Genomic DNA, 20,799 nt, shown 5'->3' on the forward strand with positions numbered 1-20,799 from the left:
GGGGTACTGGTTAGTTCATAATGTTGTTCCACCTATAGGGTTGCAGATCCCTTTAGCTCCTTGGGTACTTTCTCTAGCTCCTCCATTGGGGGCCCTGTGATCCATCCAATAGCTGACTGTGAGCATCCACTTCTGTGTTTGCTAGGCCCCGGCCTAGTCTCACAAGAGACAGCTATATCAGGGTCCTTGCAGCAAACACTTGCTAGACTTTAAACAATGTCAGAAAACTATACTTTTGGCCCATTTTATTGCACTAGGATTGATATACAAAAAGCTATACATAATGAAACAACTCTAAAATTTATGTTCTAAACATGGCTTATTCATGTCTTTCAAAGGTTTCCATTATTGTTGTTGTTGTTGTTGTTATTGTTGTTGTAACAAAAACATTTGCCATAGGATCTACTCCCTGAATAAAATTTCTGTATACAAAACACTGTTGCTAATGGCTGGAGCTTAGGGACTCTTGTGAAAGAATAGGAGGAAGGATTCCAGACCATGAAGGGGATAGGAACTCCACAGGAAGACCAACAGAGTCAACTAACCTGGACCCTTGTGGCTCTCAAAGACTGAACCACCAACCAAAGAGCATACACGGGCTAGAGATAGCCCCACCGCTGTTCATATGTTGCAGATGTGCAGCTTGGTCTTTATGTGGCTCCGGAACAACTAGAGCAGGGGCTATCCCAAAAGCTGTTGCCTTCGGTGGGATATGTTGTTCTATTAGCTGGTCTGCCTCGTCTGGCCTCAGTGGGAAAGGAAGTGCCTAGTCTGGAAGAGTCTTGAAGTGCCAGGGTGGGGAGAGAGAGGAGGCTTGGGGGTGAGAAACCAACTCAGAGGAGAAGGGGAGGGGGAATGGGTGAAGGATTGTGGGAGGGGACAACTGGGAGGCAGGCAGTGAGTGGGATGTAAAGTGAATAAGTAAAAATAAATAAATTAATAAATTTTAAAAAGACACTGTTGCTAAGTATAGGCACTGTGTTGGAGGATGTTACACTGTAGGAAATGAAGGAGACATACAAGGACAAATAAGGACACTCAGCCATCTTTCCAGCCCCATCCTTACTGATTCTAACAATGCCAGACGCTTTGTCTAGAAGCTGATTTAGTCTATTTCTTGTCAGTTCTTTTTTCAGATCAAACACAAGCTCTTAAGCAAACTAGGCAAGTGCTCTCCTACTGAGCTATATCCCAGCTCTTATAGACTTCCGCGTAATTGTCAAATGACTTCAACAAACAGCACAGTATAGCAGGGTTTCACTGCATCCTGTTAAGATGGGAATGGGCTGTAAAGAGCCTGAGGACTTCAGTCAGGGATGGCGGCTGATCCCTTCTGCTTTCTTCTACCCTATAGGAGAAGAACAAAAGACCTGCCTTTATGGCTTTGTAAATTTATTGAAATTTTTTTCATCAGGAGTAAATGATTTATTAGGGCAATAAAAAGAAAAAAGTATACAATTGCTTTTCTTAAGCAAAGTGCCTCCTAAGGAATAGACCTATTTGTAGAGAATATATATATATTGTTTTCTAAGTAAAATATTTACTTTATGAAGTTTAAAGGCATAGCAGAGGATTGGTTGGTACTATGCTGCCTTTATAGTCAGTGTGGCAGGTAGATGTTGGGCTAGGGAGACCAGTTGGAATTATTAAGCTAGAAATCTCTCACAGTGGAAGGGAATAAAGAGGGTGTTTGGAAGCTTTCATGCAGTATGCATAATGTGTGTATTTAGGTTTCTAAAATAATTGTATTCAACTATTAAAAGATAGGGAACATCTGCATATTTAAGGTAAATACCTTGGCTATGTGGATGCAGATGGTGTTCAAGAGGCCTGTAATCCCAGCAATTGAGCAGCTGAGGCAGAAAGATGGTTTTTTTTTAAAGATGTATTTATTTATTTCATGTATATGAGTACACTGTAGCTGTCAGACACATCAGAAGAGGGCATTGGATCCCATTACAGATAGTTGTAAGCCACCATGTGGTTGCTGGGAACTGAACTCAGGATCTCTGGAAGAGCAGTCAGTGCTCTTAACCACTGAGACATCTTTCCAGCCCATTACATTTAAACCTTATCTAGGCTACACAGTGAGACCTTAGCTCAAAAAAAAAAAAAAAGTCAAAACAAGACTGGGAGTGTGCACACGCCATGGTATTTGTTTTCTTCCTTCTACCATGTGGCTCTGAGGGATTGCTTGACTGCAAGCACCTACCTGCTGAGCCATCTCACTGGGCCCCAGCCTCTATGGTTTTTCTTTGTTGGTTTGATTTCCCCCACCACCCAGACAGGATTTCTCTGTGTATCCCTGGCTGTCCTGGAACTTGCTCTGTAGATCAGGCTGGCCTCGATCTCAGACATCCACCTGCCTCTCCTGGGACTGAAGACCCGTGCCATAATGCCTAGCTCACCCCCTGGTTTTAAACCAAAGAAAACATTAGTTTGTCAAGTAGTGACTATGGCTCCCTCAGGCTAAAATAATTATATTAGAATTACTAATGCATAGCATAGCAGGAAAAATATTTCAAATGGATCCAAATCAGTATTATGTTTTAATATTATACCATATAAACTTAGCAAATGGAAGATGGATGTATAATTGATAATCTATTTCATTATTTAGATAAGTACAATAGATATGCTTCTTGCCTTATAATGGGGTTAAGTCTAATAAACCATATCTAAGTCCAAAAGTGCCTCTACTACCCCTAAGATCCAGATCATCATTGCATAGCATTGGAAGAACGTTCTGTACTGTATATCACTAGGCTGAGGAATGACTGCAACTTAAAAGTTGAAATGTGGTTGCTACTGAGTACATTACCTTCCTCCCATCTTTAAGTTTTCTTTTTAATCTTAAATTGACCTGTTATAAGTTGGAGACCATCTTATATAACTTTGGTAAGCATAACAACCAGGAAAGACGATCAGGTAAATGTCAATGAAATAAATGTTCATCTAATGTGAATAAGATCTGATTTCTAGATGTTAGCTGTTGGATTTTAGATCTTGCAAACTGTTTCTGGGCTAACATAATTATTTGATTTTGTGTTACAGATGACTTGTTTAAAGTTCACAAGCTTAAGCCAAATCTGAAGTGGCGACAGGCTTTTGACAGCTACTTAAAAACTCTGCCTCCATACTACTTAATAGTATGTATTTTTTGTGTGTGTATATATGTTTATGTAAACTGTAACTGATGATTCTTGTTGTAAGGAATAAGGAATCAAAAGCTTTACCCCTGCGAGAAGATAACTATCTTTTTACTTTACAAACATTTGTGTCGTCATTGTCTTCTCAAATTGTATGCAAGAGTTTAGAGGAGACATGGCGGCACAAAAGAGCATTGTCTTTCTCTGTTTCCTTTATTTTTAACTGCCATGGTCATTGTTCTCAACACATCTATGTTTTTCTTATTACAACTAACCTTACCCAATTGTAATTCTGGAATGTGAGAACAAATAATGTCTCAATTCATGCACACCAACTTCCCTTTTGAACTCTAGAAGCTCAGTGTGGCATTTCATTCCTTAAACAAAATTTGGAAGAAATCGTAGTTCTTTATTACCAGTTAAATGCATCCTTGACACAACATGATGTAAACCATTCGCATTAGAGAGCATCTAAGGAAGAGAAAAAGTGGCTTGGCTTCCTTCTGGTTTTTAATCTTTTGAGAATACTATGCGTAATGATTCTGAACCGGTCGCGTAATCAAGACGATCAAGGCCATATCTGAGGTCGTTGTCATAACTTAATGCCACCTTTCTAGAGGTTAAAAGGCATAGTCTTCAATGGGACCATTGCTGGGAGGGGAAGTGGGGTGTGTTCCTCTTTACCATGGCAAGTGTGGGCTCTGTAATCCGATGCAGTGGGAAGTGATTTGATGATGGGATTAAGACTGAAAGCAATGTACTTGTTTGCATTGGCTGCTACTGGCTCTTCTTACCCACTCTCTTCTGATTTTTTTCTGCTCCTTACTTCTCTGCTATTTTCATTGCCACTTTTTAATGTTCCATGTTTGGTTTTATGTGCAGCACCTTGACTTCTAAGAAATGAATCATGTCCCCCTTGCCCCTTATAACTGAACTTTTGAGTATTTAAGATTTATTCTATTCTTACTGTTGTGTATTTTGTTTCCTTATAGCCATTAAAGAAAGCACTAAGGATGATGGGAGCTCCAAATCTGATATCAGATAATTTAGATTGTGGACTTAGTTACAGTGTTATCTCTTACCTTAAAAAACTCAGCCAACAGGTAGTATTGGTAAAATCGAACAAACCAAAATCCTTTGCCCTCAGAAGTGCATTTCCTTATTCTTTAGTGTAATTGTAACTTTTCAAATTAAATGTGTATATATCTCTACACTTTATGGATTAGTAATAATGTGATTCTCTATGGCTTCTAGCTTTACCATTAAATGCAGTTAAGGGTCTGTCAGTATCATTGGATGCTGTGCCGTCTCTCCTTCTGCCTGCCAGTTTGTCCTGCCCATATGCTGGCTGATATTTTGTGGCTTAAGAGGGGCAGAAGCTTAACAGGATTCTCTTGTGGGTCCCATTTTGTCTGTCCTCCAACTAGTTTCTCCTCGATTCACTTGGCTAGAGCATCCCCCTTTTGTGAGTCAGCACACCAAGGTCTGGTGGGATTCAATGTTTTGCCCACTCTTCAGGCAGCATGTAAAGTTCTTATCCTCACATGCTAGCCCTTGGATAAATAGCTGCCTGCTTTACCCTGGAGAAGGGGGCACATGAGTACAGTATTCTTCAACCTGGAGGGCAATAGACCTTCATCTTTCCCTTTAGACCCCGCCTCATTCACCATTATTCAACTTGTCCCTTGCCTGCCCCTCTCTATTAGCACCTCATCTTCCACTCACCCCTCCTTATCATATTTCTCACTCTTACCTAGACCATTCTTGTAGGATGGAGATATTTGGAAATTACTATGCAACGGCCATACAACTGTGTGGTGTGATAAATGAATGCAGCCGCTTTACGCTCATATTCACAAAGGCAGTTTTAGGTAGGGAGTAGCACTTGCAGCAACCACAGCATTTCAAGCTGAGCACGTTTTGCAAATTTGGCCTTTAGAAAACTGTCTTAAGCAAACTGTCAGCTTTCACTAAGGGACCTGGAGGGCTCCATAATTGGGATGCTGACACACCTTGCTAGGAATGAGCGAAAGCTTAAACCCACATTCTAAAGCTCACAAGAGCGTACTAGTCTAGCATGCTCATAAGTGCAAAAGAAAACAAAGTCAAGCCCTGACTTTCGACCTAACGAGTCCCCTAACTCCCAGGCCTCCCTGCTAATAGATTGTTGTTGTTGTAAATACCTTGGCTATTTATGGATCTATTGATCTACTGATATACATATATATATATATATATTTTTAATTTGATGTTTATGTTGGGCCTTTAAGGCTTTGTCAAGGTATGGCCAGAAAGGAAGAAAAGTGCACAGAGTTGAAACTAAATGCTGGGGCCTTGTGGGACACATATTCTTTTATTGAATGAACTTTCACGGTCATTCAAGAAAACAGACCCCTTATCTACTTCTGTCTCATATTTCATGACTTAATTTGTTTGAGTTCATATTTATATGAGTTTAAAAATATATTCCAAAGTTTGTTAGGGAAAATAAATACCTCTGGCCAACTCATAAAAACTAAAAAAAAACATTATTGGGGGCTTATTGAACATTAATGGAATTTTATCTTTTAGAAAAAGGAAAGATTGTTACTAATTTCTTATTCTCTAATTACTAATTAAATATCTATATCACCATTGTTCCCTGAACCATCTTAGATGTATCTAAAACACAAAATATGCCAAAATTCCTACTTTCATTCATTCAAACAGAATCAAGTGTAAAATGTCTTTTAAGGAGAGATTTCCTAATGTTTGTTAGTGATAAACTTACTGAATAGACATTAAAAGTCATTTGCTTAGTAATATTTGTTCAATTAAGCTTTAGTTTTATAAGACTTACTGGATAATCTGATTTTTTAAAATAATCAACATCATTTTTAATGTTTTCAGATATAATACCAATCTATATATGATCTGAATCTAAACAATACTTTACATGTATAAGTACAGACTTTTAAACCTTTCTGTCTGGATCAAACCTCAATCAGTTGATTTAGATTGGATTTTGCAGTAATGAGATATAGTTTTTCATGTCTATGAATGAAATTCTTGCCCATGGTTTCTATTTTCTCCATGAGTCGTTCATAGTTTTGACACTCCAAGAGACACTTTGCATGAAGTCCTCTGTCTTTCCAGTCCCCTCTGTGTTTGCTGTGGTAGAACAGAGAAGCATAGGGGAGGTTCCCTTACTGTTTTTCTGTGATTTGCACATGAAAACTGTTTGGTGGGGTTCTTAAAAGTATTTTTTCTTAAAAGAATAAAATGATGATATGGTAGATATTTTCATAACATATTCTGTACTTCCCTTTTAGACCAAGCTAGAGTCAGACCGAATTCTAGCATCAGTGGGGAAGAAACCTCCCCAGGAAATTGGTATCAAAGTGAAAAACCATTCTGCATGTGGCCTACCCTTGGCTCACAATAAAAGTTTTAGGAAACTGTTAAAAGAAATCATAGGGGAAAGTGCACCAAGGCTCACAGAACTGAATCCCAAAGAGTTTGCTGGCTTCCAAGTGGGGCTCTTAAACAAGGTAAGTTGTGCCCTTGAAAGGTCAGGGTCCGCTCACTTTGCCTGGTATATGTGTTGTTTGAAACAATGGCCTATTTGGGGAGTTTTATTAGGGTTGTTGTTGTTGTTGATAATAGTAGTAGATTTTAGGTTTTTGTTTGTTTTTTCGAGACAGGGTTTCTTTCTGTAACCCTGACTGTCCTGAAACTCACTCTATATATTAGGCTAGCCTTGAACTCACAGAGGTCCACGTGGCTACCTCAGCCTCAGCCTCTGCATCTGCCTCTGCCTCTGCTAGGATTGAATATATACACGACCAGGCACGGCTTGGAGTTAGTAATTATTAACAAAGCCATTTTAAGATTATTCTGAGAGAAAAAAAAGATTATTCTGCCAGCACAAACAAGCATGAAATTAAATGTATGAGATACATTGGCTGGTAGGAATGGGCAGTAAACAGCTGTCAAAAGTAAACTGGAAAGGAAACTGCAGTGGGCAGGCAGATGCTCCAGTCCCGTGCAGATCTAGTACCTATGACAGAGGAAGTAGTAGCAAGTGGTGCGGGGATGAAGAGGCTCTGCACAGCTTGGAGAAAGCCTCTGCCAGACCACACGACACCTCTGGCCCCAGGCATTCTCTTGGAGAAAATGAAGGTGCTCAGAGCAGCTGGGCCCTCCACTCTGCACATCTCAGCCCCTGGCTGCGAGCAGCCTGACTCATATTCAGGCTGAAGTAGGCTCCAAGGGCACTGCAGGTGGGCCCGAAGCCAGTTTCGCACAGTGTGCAGTCAGCAGTTGCAATGTTGTAGGGAGATGGCTGCATTCCGCCTCATTGTCTGCTGCGGAGAAAGATGTAGGTTACAAGCAGTGGTACTGCAAGGCAGCTACAGGTACAAATACATCTTGGATTCTGGAGTTTTAAATAATATACTCGAAAAGTGATATTCCCAGTGGCTTTAATGACTTATGAGCGTGTTAGCATTCAGAACAATAAATAGAAGTTTTCTTCTGGAAAAAAAGTGGCTCCACCCAGTTGTATTAAATATTGTTCTCTTCAGTAAGACTTTAAGAGGGTATTACATTTCTTTATTTAAAAGCCTTAGTAGTAACTGAGTTATTCTATTTAAAATAGGATTTGAAACCTCAGACATATAGGAACGCTTATGATATCCCACGTAGAGGACTTTTGGACCAGTTGACCAGAATGAGATCCAATCTGCTGCAGACTCGGAAGTTTATTGTTGGCCAAGATGAAGGTAACTGACCAGTAGCCTACCTTTCATTAGAAGAAAAGCAGACACGACTCCCACGAAAGTCTTTACTGCAGAATGATTTTGTAATGTGTTAATGTGTACAAAGTTCGCATTCACTCAAACCCCACATCTGTTTTCATCCCTCTCAAGTTTCAAGGCAGGTATGCATTAGTCAGCATCTGAGACCACTGGTGCTGTTATCCTGTGTGGTCATTCAAGCAAACCGCAGAATCTCCACAGATACATACTGATTTAAGCCCACTTGAAGAGCAAGCATTTTAATAGCTTGCTTGAGCAGGTTTAGTTTGCCCACTGGAAAGTGCCAGAACTTAGGTCTGTCACATTTCCAAACCTGTATACTCAGACATTGATTGTGGCCAGCCTGCTGTGAAAATGTTAGGAAAAACCTGCTCTTCGTGAGAGCAATGAACTCTAGGAATGTCCAGGGATATTGTGGCTGTTTGCAATTTTTCTTTATCCTATTTTGTTAATTTTGAATGGGGGCTGGAGAGATGGCTCAGAGGTTAAGAACACTCACTGCTCTTCCAGAGTTCCTGAGTTCAATTCTCAGCAACCACACCGTGGCTCACAACTATCTGTAATGGGATCTGATGCCCTCTTCTGGTGTGTCTGAAGACAGCCACAGTGTACTCATATACATTAAATAAATGAATAATTTTTACAATTTTTTTTAAATTTTTTAAATAGGGGTCACCGATCCACAGAGATGAACAAAAAAAAACCAGTTCTCTAACATTATACATTTGTGTGTGTGTGTGTGTGTGTGTGTGTGTGTGTGTGTGTGTGTTTGAGAAAGAGACAGAGAGGGACACAGAGAGACAGAAACAGAGAAAGAGAGACAGAGAGAGACAGAGACCTCATTAACCAAGATGCTGTGTGTGACAAGACAGTACCATAAAGAACTAGACATGGGCATGGTTGCTTAGCACTCAAGAGTCTGATGCTAGAGGAGTCTACACATTTGAGACAAGTCTGGGCAACAAAGTGAGACTCTTTCAGAAAACAGAGAGAGGGGATGTAAAGGTGGCAGAAGTTAAGAATATTGGCTCCCCTTAGGAGAGACGTGGGTTCAGTTCCCATTACCTACAATGGCGGCTGTACATGAACAGTTGTACTGTCCATGACTTCAGCTCCAGGGAACCTGGCACCTTCTTCTGCATTTTGCAGGCAACAGGCATGTATGTAATGCACATACGTGCTGGCAAAACATACACATAAAATGAAAATAAATCATTTAAAAAAAACAAAGAACACCGGAACACCATGGAGTCTAGGTGTTTCAAAATGGAGAAAGTATACAGAGTTTTGAATTCAAGTGGTGGTGTGCAGGAAGCCAGCTCCTGCTTCCTTACATGGTGTCGGGAAGTAAAGAAGTTGCTCTGGTCCTTGTGAAGTGAGCCTGTAGGCACGATCTAACTGTAGATCCCTGATTAGTATAAACAAGATATGCTAGATGCTGGGATACGAGTTTTAATCCACATGCTACTGAAACAGCTGTGATAATATCCTTTCAAAATGACCATATACTTCAGCTCTAAATATCAGTTTCTCTGCTGGTGATTTTACAGATTCACTTCATAGTGTCCCAGTTGCACAAATGGGTAACTATCAGGAATATCTAAAGATGCTGGCTTCTCCACTACGAGAGCTCGATCCAGATCAACCAAAACGACTGCATACTTTTGGCAATCCATTTAAGCAAGATAAGAAGGTAGTATACCTATTTCCATGTCTGTCATATTTTTTGCTATAACTCTTTCTGTTTTAGCCAGATGTATACAAATCAGAAGTAAATATGACACCAAAACCTGTGTGTGGATTGAAAGTGGAGTCTCCTTAATGCAAGTTGTGTCAGTTTAATAAAATACTAGCTGTCATTTGTTGAATATGTTCTAGGGCTTGGGGTTTAAAATGGTTATGTTTGCACCCATAGGTGTTTTGAAAACTTGCATCTGCGCTATAAATAAGAAGAAATCTAGGCTTAAATTAGCTGTCAGAACACTGATGTGGCTGACAAAACCAGGATTTGAGCCTATATATTTCTGGATCCACATTCTATATTCATTCACACTACCCCACACTAATTCTTTTGATATAGAGAATACCAACTGTTCCCTCCATTTCCATGATCAGCTCTATACTGTTCTGTTGAAATAGTGGTGTGCATATCTCTAGAGCTATAACTGTATTATTTGGTGTCACTTTGAGTTATTATAGAGTTTTAAAGATGATGCAAGTATATGTGTGTTGTGCACGACTGACTTGATCATTTAATGATGAAGAGAAATGGAATTATAGCTACACACTTATTTTTATAGGTGAACTTGGATATAAATCATGGATATATTATTCTCTATCTCTGGTTCTCATAAAACTTAACTAAAAAGTATTCCAACTTATGCCAATCTTTAGTTAACTGAAGATTTTTATTTTTTTTGTTGTGCCTTGATTTATTTTCATGTAAGACTGGGGATAATAAATGCACCAAACTGACAGAGCTTTGTGGGATATTGAGTTAGACACCTACACTCTTTAGAATATTACTGAGCATATACTAAACACTCAGTAAAAATGCTGTGTCTTGGTTTGTATGGATAATGGGGGGAGAACATCCTTTAGAAAGATATTTTTGCCATGCTTTTTTCCAAGTTATAAGGCACATTATTCGGCTGTCTATGATGATAGCAGGTTTTACCTAAGATAAGGAATTGCTGGTTCTCATTTTCATCTGTTCTCAAGAGTAAACAGCCCCTCACTTTCTGATGAGTGCCAAGGCAGACAGGCATATTTGAATCTGCATTTGAGGTTGCGTCTGAGGGAATTCTGTTCTCACATCTGCCTACCATTCACCATCTACATGCATTGCTCTGTACAGTAATGATCAGTGTTTCCTAAAGCTTTAAAACAGGCTAGTACAAGATGGTTCAGTTTTTGTTGCTGTCATTAGTTTGTTTGTTTGTTTTTCGAGACAGGGTTTCTCTGTATAGCCCTGGCTCTCCTGGAACTCACTCTGTAGACCAGGCTAGCCTCGAACTAAGAAATCTGCCTGCCTCTGCCTCCCAAGTGCTGGAATTAAGGCGTATACCACCACTTCCCGGCAAAATGGTTTTTATACTATTTTAAAAAGGTTGACTGTGGCTGCCACGAAGATGGCTCAGCAGTTAAGAGTACTTGCAGAAGACCCAGGCTTAATTCCTAGCTCCCATATTAGGTGACTCACTACTTCCAGAGGGATCTGATACCCTCTTCTGGGCTCCCTGGGCACCTATACACACTGTGCACACCAAGCATGCATGGGTGTACACACAGACATTTCTTTGAAAAGATTTTTAAGAATGACTATGGTTTTCTCTCATTTTGGTCATTTTTGAGGCTCTCTATTAACTGTAGACAAAAAACGTGCATGTTAGTTTTCTCCTTGTTCCACTTCAACAGGATTAAAATTGGGATTCATTTTCTGATAGCAGAGCTGCTATAGGGTTTATAATTAAGGCTAATCTAAATGATGCAGTGCACGGCTAAGGAAGTGTGTGTATGAAAAGTGCTTGAATGATTATTTTGTTTGTTTGTTTTTTCAGAGTTGAACTTCTGTTTTAAATGAAATATGTCTGAGTGTTTGTTTGTTTTTAGGGAATGATGATCGATGAAGCAGATGAGTTTGTTGTAGGGCCACAAAACAAAGTGAAACGTCCTGGAGAACCCAACAGTCCTATATCATCTAAGCGAAGGCGGAGTATATCCCTGCTGTTGAGGAGAGCACAGACAGCACCTACTGTAACTAACCATGTGGGTGGGAAGGGACCACTCTCAGCCTCGTGGTTCCCATCTTGTCCAAGCCTCATAAAACACACCTTTGGACATCCAGGTATAGAGTAGTGGTTGTGATTTCCTTATGGCTCCATTTTCCTTTGTACTTCTTTCTATGTTCATTTTTTGTTGTTAATAAGCAAACAAAAACATTATTAAATAATTATTAAATATGTAATCATTTAAAACATAATTAAAGCATCTATGGTAGTAGTACAAGAGACCTTATAGGGAACAGAGACCCTGATTCAATGATCTTAGCCATATGAATGGAGGAAAAAACCCTATAATTACATAGTAATTAACAATATTAACCACATAATTAGTGATTAATACATGCTTAGTAAATATTATCATAGTGACTAGTACAAAAATGAGGAGCTCTGAGCATGTCTGCTTCCCATTCTTGTTTAATTCCTACCTATCTTCTCTCTCAGCTTGAAGGCAGAGTGAAGGTATCAGCAGATGAATATAGCATGCCACATCCATACAGAGAACACATCCTCCCTATTCCTCAGCACTCACAATACAGCCTGACCACTAGCCCTGGTCCACATAGCTCTATGTGGCCTGACACCACAATCCTCTCTCATCTCAAGTTCCAATGATACCCTTATCACCCTTCACTCCGCTGCCCCTGGCTTAGCCCCCTGTATCTCCTGCTCTTGATACAACCTGGTATCCTCCCAAAAGGTCCTACCACCACCACCTGGTAGCCCTGGAGGCTCCCTCCGATGCTCCCACTTTCATCCCCTACTTACATCTTTCCTCAAATGAGAGCAGATATGAGTGTGTTGTTGCTGACTTTGTAGTTCCTCTCTGTTGTCCCCATGACACTGTGGGTTCTGTAAGAGAAGTGTCAGTTCCTTTGCTTCCTGGTCGCTGCTGATTCCCAGCTCCTACTCTGGAGCCTGGTACAGCAGAAGTTAAGTTATTGGCATAGGGGGGTTGGCCTAAAACTAGAAAAATGACTCTGACCCAAAGGGGGAAATAGGCAGAATCATATACAAAGAGGCATTTGCTTAGCAGGTCAGGAGCAGAGTATTTGTTCAGTCACTGTAGGCATCTAAATTTGCTCAGGCTATTTGGTGTATACAGGAGTCAGAAAGGTAGTATTCATAAGTTGTATGGATTTAGATTCAATAATAGATAGCTATTTACATATGACTGAAGCATACAGGTTGACATTAAGCCCTGAGCACCAAGGATCTATGAATGTGTATTAGTATATTGGTTTCTGCATTCATCCTGGAAGAGGGAAAAAGGTCTTGTGTTACATTCCTATGCTTGATTTGAATAGTCTCAGACCTCTGTCTGTTCTACGGTTTTCATCAATGAAAATCAGTCATTTCCTTGAAACTGAGGAGCACAGAGATGTACTTGTGGGAACAACATGATGTACCCACTTGTGGGTTAAAATGGTAGCCCGTGTCTGGCCTGCCACATGGCTAGGGCCACTCATGGAGATGGAGGCGGGAAGTTTGACTGTGTGCATCTCACACTGCTGCCACGCAGGTGTCAGGCTGTGAAAAGCTGCAGAACCCTGCTCCAGGGGTGGGGGAGTGCAGTCTGGGGTCCCCGCAGACTACCAGAGTTGGCTCGGGATCCTGGCCTGCACGGAGGCCCGGATGGATCTCACACACAGACGCCACTAGATGTCATGGAAGAGCTGAGAACAGAGTGAGGCTCGCGTGGCTGGCTCTGGCCTGGGGCAGAAATGAAAAGAGGGAGAGGAGAGAGCTCCATGGGCACGAGAGTGTTGTAGGCTTGTTCGGTTGGCTTGGCTTGGTGGAAACTGGCTGGAAGTGCTGAGAGGCCTGCGGAAGGTTAGATGCAGCTCTTTAGTGGAAGACCTGCTCCATTGTTCCCCACGGCAGATCCGATGGGAAGAGACAGTCCATGGTTTTAAGGTGTTCATTGTCATGGTGGAGAGTTGTGATGAGTGAAACGTACCCCACTTTCTCAGGGCAGGCAAAAGGGTTAAGTACCTTTTGCAGGGAGGAGTGTCTGGGAAGGGGAGCTAAAAGGGTAGTAGAGGCAGAGAAAGGCATACAGAGGGAGAGAGAAGAGAAGTAGGGGGAAAGGGAATGTGGAGAGAGGGGGAGCAAGAGGGCAACAGAGAGGCAGGGGTAAGAGAGTAAGAGAGGATGGGGCAAGCAGCCCCTTTTATAGTGGGCCAGACCTACCTGGCTATTGCCAGGTAATTGTGCAGAGGACCATACTTGGCTGTTGCCAGGTAACTGTGGGGGTGGAGTCCAGACAGAACACCAGGAGCTTGGGGCATTACCCCATGTGACTGATGGCCACAGAATTATGGAGCTGAGGCCTCAGTGTCAGGAGCCTGGTGTCTGGGGGCGTGACAAACACCTTCTGTCAACACCTGCTGGGTCTCTGAGGTTTAAACCTAGCTCAACTAGAAAACAGGCTGCCTTTCACAGTACCACAATTCCCCCTTTTCTTTTTTTAAAAGAGAGGGGTCACTGGAGTGACTGTCAGTTGTAGTGAAAAATTTGGGTGGGGAGGCAGTATCAAAAGAAAACAAACACTACACAGGCCGGAGGGGTAACACAACTAAGCCAGAGGGGTAAGGAGGGTAAAGGGTGGGGGTTGGGAAGGCAAGGGATCATTGAATTTACAGTTTGAGGGTAATAGCATCAATTTTAAAACAGCATTTGATTACATAGACATCATGTTTTCCTTATTACCATGTAACTTCCCCCAAGTTCAGTAGCCATTTGACTTTGGCAAAAGAGTTCATCTGTAGCTGGAAGGTCACAAGTCTGTGTCCTCTGTGAGGTTCAACACATGTCTCACAGGATGCCTTTCATGGTCCCACACCCACTTGACAGCTCAACTTCTTAATTTGTTTTCCAGACACCACTGTCATTCATGAAACCCATGAAGAGAAGATGGAAAATGGGCAAAGCCCAGCTGATAGCTTCTTATTAAAATCTGCTCCAGCAGAGTTTATGAATGTGTCAGGAGAAAGCTTTATATCCAGCCAGTTGGATTCTCTATCTGACGACTTTACTGGTCTCAGGAAAGATGGATTCATTCACAAACCTGGTAATAATATACTTCTAGGAGGAGCCAAAACCTGCAGTCTTTCTGTAGATGACCAAAAAATCACAATGGCATCTGCTTTGGAAACGGTGCCAAATTCAATGCAAATCACTCCTGCAATGGCTCAAGGCATCAATGCTGACATAAAGCATCAATTAATGAAGGAAGTTCGAAAGTTTGGACGAAGTAAGTAGGGATGGAATATCCATAGATAATGCAAGGGACAGTCCCACTTGTATGATTCAGGGATTTTTGCAGTTGATTTTGAGACAGTTTCTCATACAGCTTGGGTTGGCTTCGAACTTACGATATGGTTCAGACTGGTGATAAAAACTGATCTTCCTGTCTCCACCTCCATAGTGCTAGGATTACAGGTATGTGCTACCACAGCCAATTAACATGGGGCTAAGGATTGGACCCAGGGTTTCATGCTTGTTAGGCAGGCACTCTATCAATAGAGTTACATCCTTGACCCAGTCTTGACATGCATTTCTTGGCTAATCGTGGGCTGTCACATAACTTAAAAGTGATTCTTCTGGCCTTAACTTACAGTAATTTCATTTTGCTGGTGTAACAAGTTATTAGACAATCCATAGCTTCAGACCACACAAACTGATGACAGCTCTGGAGTTCAGAATTTGGAATACATTTTCACTGGACTAAAGTGAAGGCAAGCTAGCAGGGTAGTGTTCCTTTTTAGGAATAAAGGTGGATCTGTGTCCTTGCCTTCCCTGGGTTCTGAAGCTGTGCTTCTCTGTCCTGCATGGTGTCCGCAGCACAACCCATCTCTGTCCCCTTTGCTATCCACTTCTGTTACAGACTCTTTTTCTTCCTGAGCTCTAATATTCTTTTTTTCATTAATTCTTAAAGAGATCTCTACAATATATTTTGATCCTATTCACCCCAACTCTCTCCAAACTCCTTCCTAAGTCCTCCCCAACCCCTATCCCTCAACTTTCTGTCCTTTAGTTTTAATAACTAGATGAACCCACCATGTACTTGTGGGTTCGAGGCCATCCAGTGGAGCATTGTCAACCTATCAGGAGCCACACTCTCAGGGAACACCGATTCTCTCTCTTCCAGAAACCATCAACTGTTCATACTCCTTTAAGAGGGATAGTTGTGGTTACATTGGACCCCTGGGCATAATCCTGGAAAACTCAATATGCAGAGCCTAATTCTATCAGCATATAATACATATATGATCACATGTTCACAGGCTTCATGGATTAGGGCAGTTTGGGGCAACCAGTTTTCAGCTTACCTCATTTGAATACTGTTTATAAGAATTTCCTTCATAAATATATACAGACATTTTGACTTTTAACATACCAGCTATATTTAGGACTTTCTACCCATAAAGGATGATTTCTGAGGATGTATGATGATTGAACTTTATTTTTCATGTATATTTTTATAACACTGAATTTTTGTAATATCATCAGAGTATGAAAGGATTTTCATTTTGCTTGAAGAAGTGCAGGGACCTCTAGAGACGAAGAAACAGTTTGTTGAATTTACCATCAAGGAAGCTGCAAGGTAGGTATAAACAGCACTTGCAAAGGCTTTCTAATTGCTTTGGGTTCTATTTGTCTTTGTTTTAATTTAGTAGTAGGATCCAATGAAGGATAAAGAGAGGGATAGGATCTATTTAGATAGGTTCTCTCTCTCTCTCTCTCTCTCTCTCTCTCTCTCTCTCTCTCTCTCTCTCTCTCTCTCTCTCTGAAAGCACTTGTTCTACTCATAGGTTAGGGTGCTTCCTGCAGTGTTTGGATGGATGCTACCAGAGTCCTGGGTCATGGGTTCTAGATAATGTGTATGTGTGCTCATCAGATTGGCATGCCCCCTTGCTCAGCCCTGCTCTTTCCATGAGGATGACTTATGCTCCCTTTGGCCTGCAGGCTGCATAACACCTGGCACACTGTAAAGTTGTCTATGGCACTTATGCTTACTATCGCTTTTTCTCTTCAGGTTTAAAAGAAAAGTCTTAATTCAGTACCTTGAGAAGGTACTAGAAAAAATCGATTCCCACCACCTTCTTAACAATGTGAATCACATCAACAGCAGATCATCATGTTAATACCAAGCCAAGTGAGGAAAAAGAACACCTTTTATGTGCTTTCAGATGCAATGGGATGTTACTGAAGCCCTATAGAATGTTTGAGTGACAGAGCGACCTAACTCAGGCTATGAGAAAGGAGTTGACTTGAGCTTTTAACGATTATCTGGAAGTAAGATCTGGGCTTTTGCCTTAAGAATTATTGAAAATATTTTCTTTTCATTTCGTTGTTTATTTTTTCCAATTAGGAAAAGAGATGCTGAATCACAGAGCACTGCTGCTCCTACTACAGCTAGTAGAGTTCACTCATTTGGACCTTGCCATTCCAGGCGGTTTCAGAGTGAATAGGGACTGGCCACATCCAAGGCCAGCACTACCTACTGTCCTCATTGTGTCCTAAAGAACACGAAAGCAGAGAGAGTCCACGTGGTGATCTTGTGCTCAAAGAACTCTTCAAAAATTTCTATCTGTGCCTTTTAAACCATGCAATATTCAGGATCGTTGGAATCAAAGAGTAAAAAGCTGCTATTTCGGTAACTTAATTCTCTCTGGGAAAGGGCAGGGGGAGTCAGCAAACAATCTACCTCGAGTGCTCTTCCACTTTGACTAGGACCATTACAAAGTGTATCTGAGGCTGCACTAACCTCTGACATCTGTTCTTGCATGTGACAACAGAAAGCTTTCAGGTGGACTTGTACATTTTTGTGCTTTGGAAGCACCAAAAGGAAAAATAATATGTATATTTTCTTTGAAGTTTATACAGAAGTTTATATGGAGCAGTATTGTTGTTTTTATTTGTAAAAATGTAAGTGATCAAAGAGATTTTCACTTTGCATATATGAAATAAAATCATTTTATTGATTTTTGTCAAAACTACATTTCTAGGTGTATGTCTCTTGTGTATATCCTTTCAGAAACAAATTTCACACTATCAAACAAATGAACATGCTAACAAGAAGACCCATAAGACAGCTTAGCAAGTACAGGCCCTTGCCACCTAAGTTTGATCCCTGGGCTGCCCATGGTGAAAGGAGAGAACCAACTCCCAGAAGTTGTCTTCTGACTTCTACACACACACACACACACACATACACACTGTGATACAAGCACATGTGTGTATATGCATAAAGAAAAAATGTTTTTAAAAAAATGTTAACAAAAGTAATTGAACTTAGAAACTTAACTCGCAGGACTGAATGGTGTTATTAGAAGGCTGTGGGGAGGCCAGACCCTTCCAAATACGAGTATCTGGGGAGAGAAAACTGCCAAAATCAAGTTTACTGGGACTCTGAAATATAGCCAAAAGGTTTGTCTCTGCTTTTGCCCATTGAGAATTTCATATATGTATTTTGAACATATTCATCCCTCCTTAAGTCCTATTATTGCCTCTCCACCCACCATATGTTGCCAAACAATTTTGAGGTTTCATTTTTTTCTTCTTTACCCATCAAGCCCAGTATGTGTTACCCAGCTGGTCATGGGAGTAGGGCCTGCCCTGTTAAATGGTCAACCACATCATTAAAGAAAACTGCCTTTTCCTCTGCCAGCAACTAGCAAATGCCAGTAGCTTCCCAGCTAGCCATAGAATTCCATGTCTACCTTTGTCCCTCTGTGCTGGCATTTTTGTCTGGTTAGAGCTTGTACAGGTCTTCCGGAGTCTGTCACAGTTGCTATTAGCACATATATGTCTGCCCCATTCTGTCTGAGAACAGTTTCTTTGGTATGATCAGCCATATCTAGCTCTCATAGTATTTCATCTGATCCTTTCTTCAAAGATCCCTGAACATTTTGTTCAGGGGAATTAGGACTTAGCACTCCGGTCTCATATTCTTTGCTTGTTAATCAGTCGAGTGTTTCTCTGTGAAGTGCCATCTATTGAGATATGCTTCTCTGAAGAGAGGTGAGAGATGTACTGATCTATACTACATGTTAGCAACGTCATTAGAAGTCATTTTTTTTACTGTGTCCATCTAACAGAATAATAGTAATCAAATCTTCCCTAGGGCCTCTCGTCTATCTAGCCACAGATTCTTGGCTACTTGAACAATGCTGGGTATGGGTCCAATTCTCATGGAATAGCCTCAGATCCTATCAGAAAGTGATTGACGGCTCCCATACCATGCTCTTATTGCCCCAGTGGGCAGATCTTGCCAAACCAGTTCTTGTAGTTTGCAGGGTTCACACCTAAGTGAGATTGATGATGACTTTTCTTCTCCAGCAACATGCATAGCATCTTCTAGCACTGTGAACACTAGCCAATAGGGATAAAGCTTCCAGGTGAGTACCAGCTTGATTTTTCCATGTTCTGTTGTGACTTTAGTGATAGGATCTTACCATCAAGTTCTGGAGGATAACATTATAGACCATAGTCTATACTACTTGGAAGTCTATGTCGCCCCATTGAGCAACAACTCAAAAAGAGGTAGCTATTGTTTGATAGTTTCCCTCTAGATTGAGAAATTCCATCATGCAGGGAAGCTCTTTAACAGAAGTTAAATAACTCAAAAGAGCTTCAGGAAGTCCCCCAAACCGACCAGATTCACTAGGCTCCTCCTTCAAGAGTAAACAAGACTTTTGAGAGTCACTCTCATACAAGACAAGCTGCAAAGAAAACCCTGAGACCAGACCAATTGCCTGGAAGAAGCTGAGATCAGCTTAGCAGCCTGGAAGACATTTAGTTCTCACCCATGCTAGGATGGGCTTTGGTGATGCAGCTGCTGTTGTCAGTACTGTTCCTGTATGTAACCTCTCACTCATATTCCTGTAAGTAACCACAGTAAAACTCATTGGTTCACCAAGTTGAACTTCAGTGGTACCTGTACTTTGGTCTGTCATGGAATCCCTATCTGGGGTGAATAGATATGTGTGTAGCATCTCCCCAGGGAAAGTCTTGTCACACAACAACAACCCATTTCTGGTACTAGAGTTTTGATTTGTTACTGTGGGGTGTTTGGTTGTAGAATTTTCCCTGACTTAGAGTAACCAAAATGAATGTGGAATAATGTGAAAGGCCTTGAAAACAGTAGGAGAGCTTTGTGCTGTTTTAACCTACACTTGACCAAGCCCTTTCAAGATCCAGCCATGGTTTAGAAGATGGCACAGTAACTGGATTTATTACATCAGTTGTCTTAGATATCAAAAGAGCCAAAGGAAAGCATGCATAAACAGTCCAATCAAAGCAGGAAGGTAAGGTGTAAACAAAGATAAATAGGAATATGTAAACATAATGAGAGGAAACAAATATAGATTATGAACCTGAAAAGTATAGAAACTGACATGGGAAACCCCTAAGAGAGTTCAATAGCAGATTTTAGCAGACAAAGGAACTGTGAAGTTGATTGAAATTATCCAATCTGAGGAGCTGAAAGAAACTGGGAGTATGAAAGTGTAAAGAGCAGAGGATATAGCTATCAAGAGACCTGGATTCTGAGCCTTAGCACTAAACCAAAACCAAGACCAAGAAGTAGAGTTTGAGAGACTCACCTTAGCCTATGGGCCACCACCAAGCATGACAATGTATATGTCTTAGTTACTTTTCTATTGCTGTGATAAGACCTTACGAATGAAAGTGTTTATAAGTGCTTACAGTCTCAGTGGATGAGTTTGTGACCATCATGGTAGGGAGCATGGCGGGAGGCAGCCAGAGAGCTTACAACCCTTAGCTGCCTTAGGAGGCAGAGAGCTGAGAATGGTGTAGGCTTTTGAAACCTAAAAGCCCCACCACAGGGACACACCTCCTAATCCTTTCCAAACAGTTCCACCAACTGGAGCCTAAGTGTTCAACTATATCAGGCTATGAGACCATTCTCATTCAAAACACCACAGTATACATAGTAGGATCCCTAGAACAAGAGGTGAGAAAGCACTGTGACAAGTATGGAAAGAGACTATTTAAAGACCCAGTAGTCCCAAGCTCTTAAACTCTATAATAAATGTGTAT

At 41.0% G+C, this 20,799-nt stretch overlaps 1 protein-coding gene across 3 annotated transcripts in view; it reads left to right on the forward strand.

The window, feature by feature from the left end:
- The window catches only part of LOC110286599 (integrator complex subunit 6-like), a 53,546-nt gene extending 35,809 nt beyond the window's left edge, over positions 1 to 17,737 (forward strand). Inside the window, exons 10-19 of one of the 3 annotated variants that reach the window (XM_029473375.1) lie at positions 3,055 to 3,149; positions 4,142 to 4,252; positions 6,461 to 6,679; positions 7,789 to 7,912; positions 9,499 to 9,641; positions 11,561 to 11,795; positions 14,612 to 14,986; positions 16,246 to 16,339; positions 16,772 to 16,891; positions 17,108 to 17,656. In XM_029473375.1, coding sequence (XP_029329235.1) covers positions 3,055 to 3,149; positions 4,142 to 4,252; positions 6,461 to 6,679; positions 7,789 to 7,912; positions 9,499 to 9,641; positions 11,561 to 11,795; positions 14,612 to 14,986; positions 16,246 to 16,339; positions 16,772 to 16,880 — 1,505 coding nt within the window. In that variant the 3' untranslated portion in view covers positions 16,881 to 16,891; positions 17,108 to 17,656. Of the gene's footprint in view, positions 1 to 3,054; positions 3,150 to 4,141; positions 4,253 to 6,460; positions 6,680 to 7,788; positions 7,913 to 9,498; positions 9,642 to 11,560; positions 11,796 to 14,611; positions 14,987 to 16,245; positions 16,340 to 16,771 lie in introns of all 3 variants that reach the window. The other 2 variants (XM_021153058.2, XM_021153059.1) reach the window with 2 other exon arrangements.
- Positions 17,738 to 20,799: the final 3,062 nt, after the last annotated feature.

This window comes from Mus caroli, chromosome X, assembly GCF_900094665.2.
Source record: "Mus caroli chromosome X, CAROLI_EIJ_v1.1, whole genome shotgun sequence".
In the NCBI taxonomy this organism is placed as follows: Eukaryota; Metazoa; Chordata; class Mammalia; order Rodentia; family Muridae; genus Mus; species Mus caroli.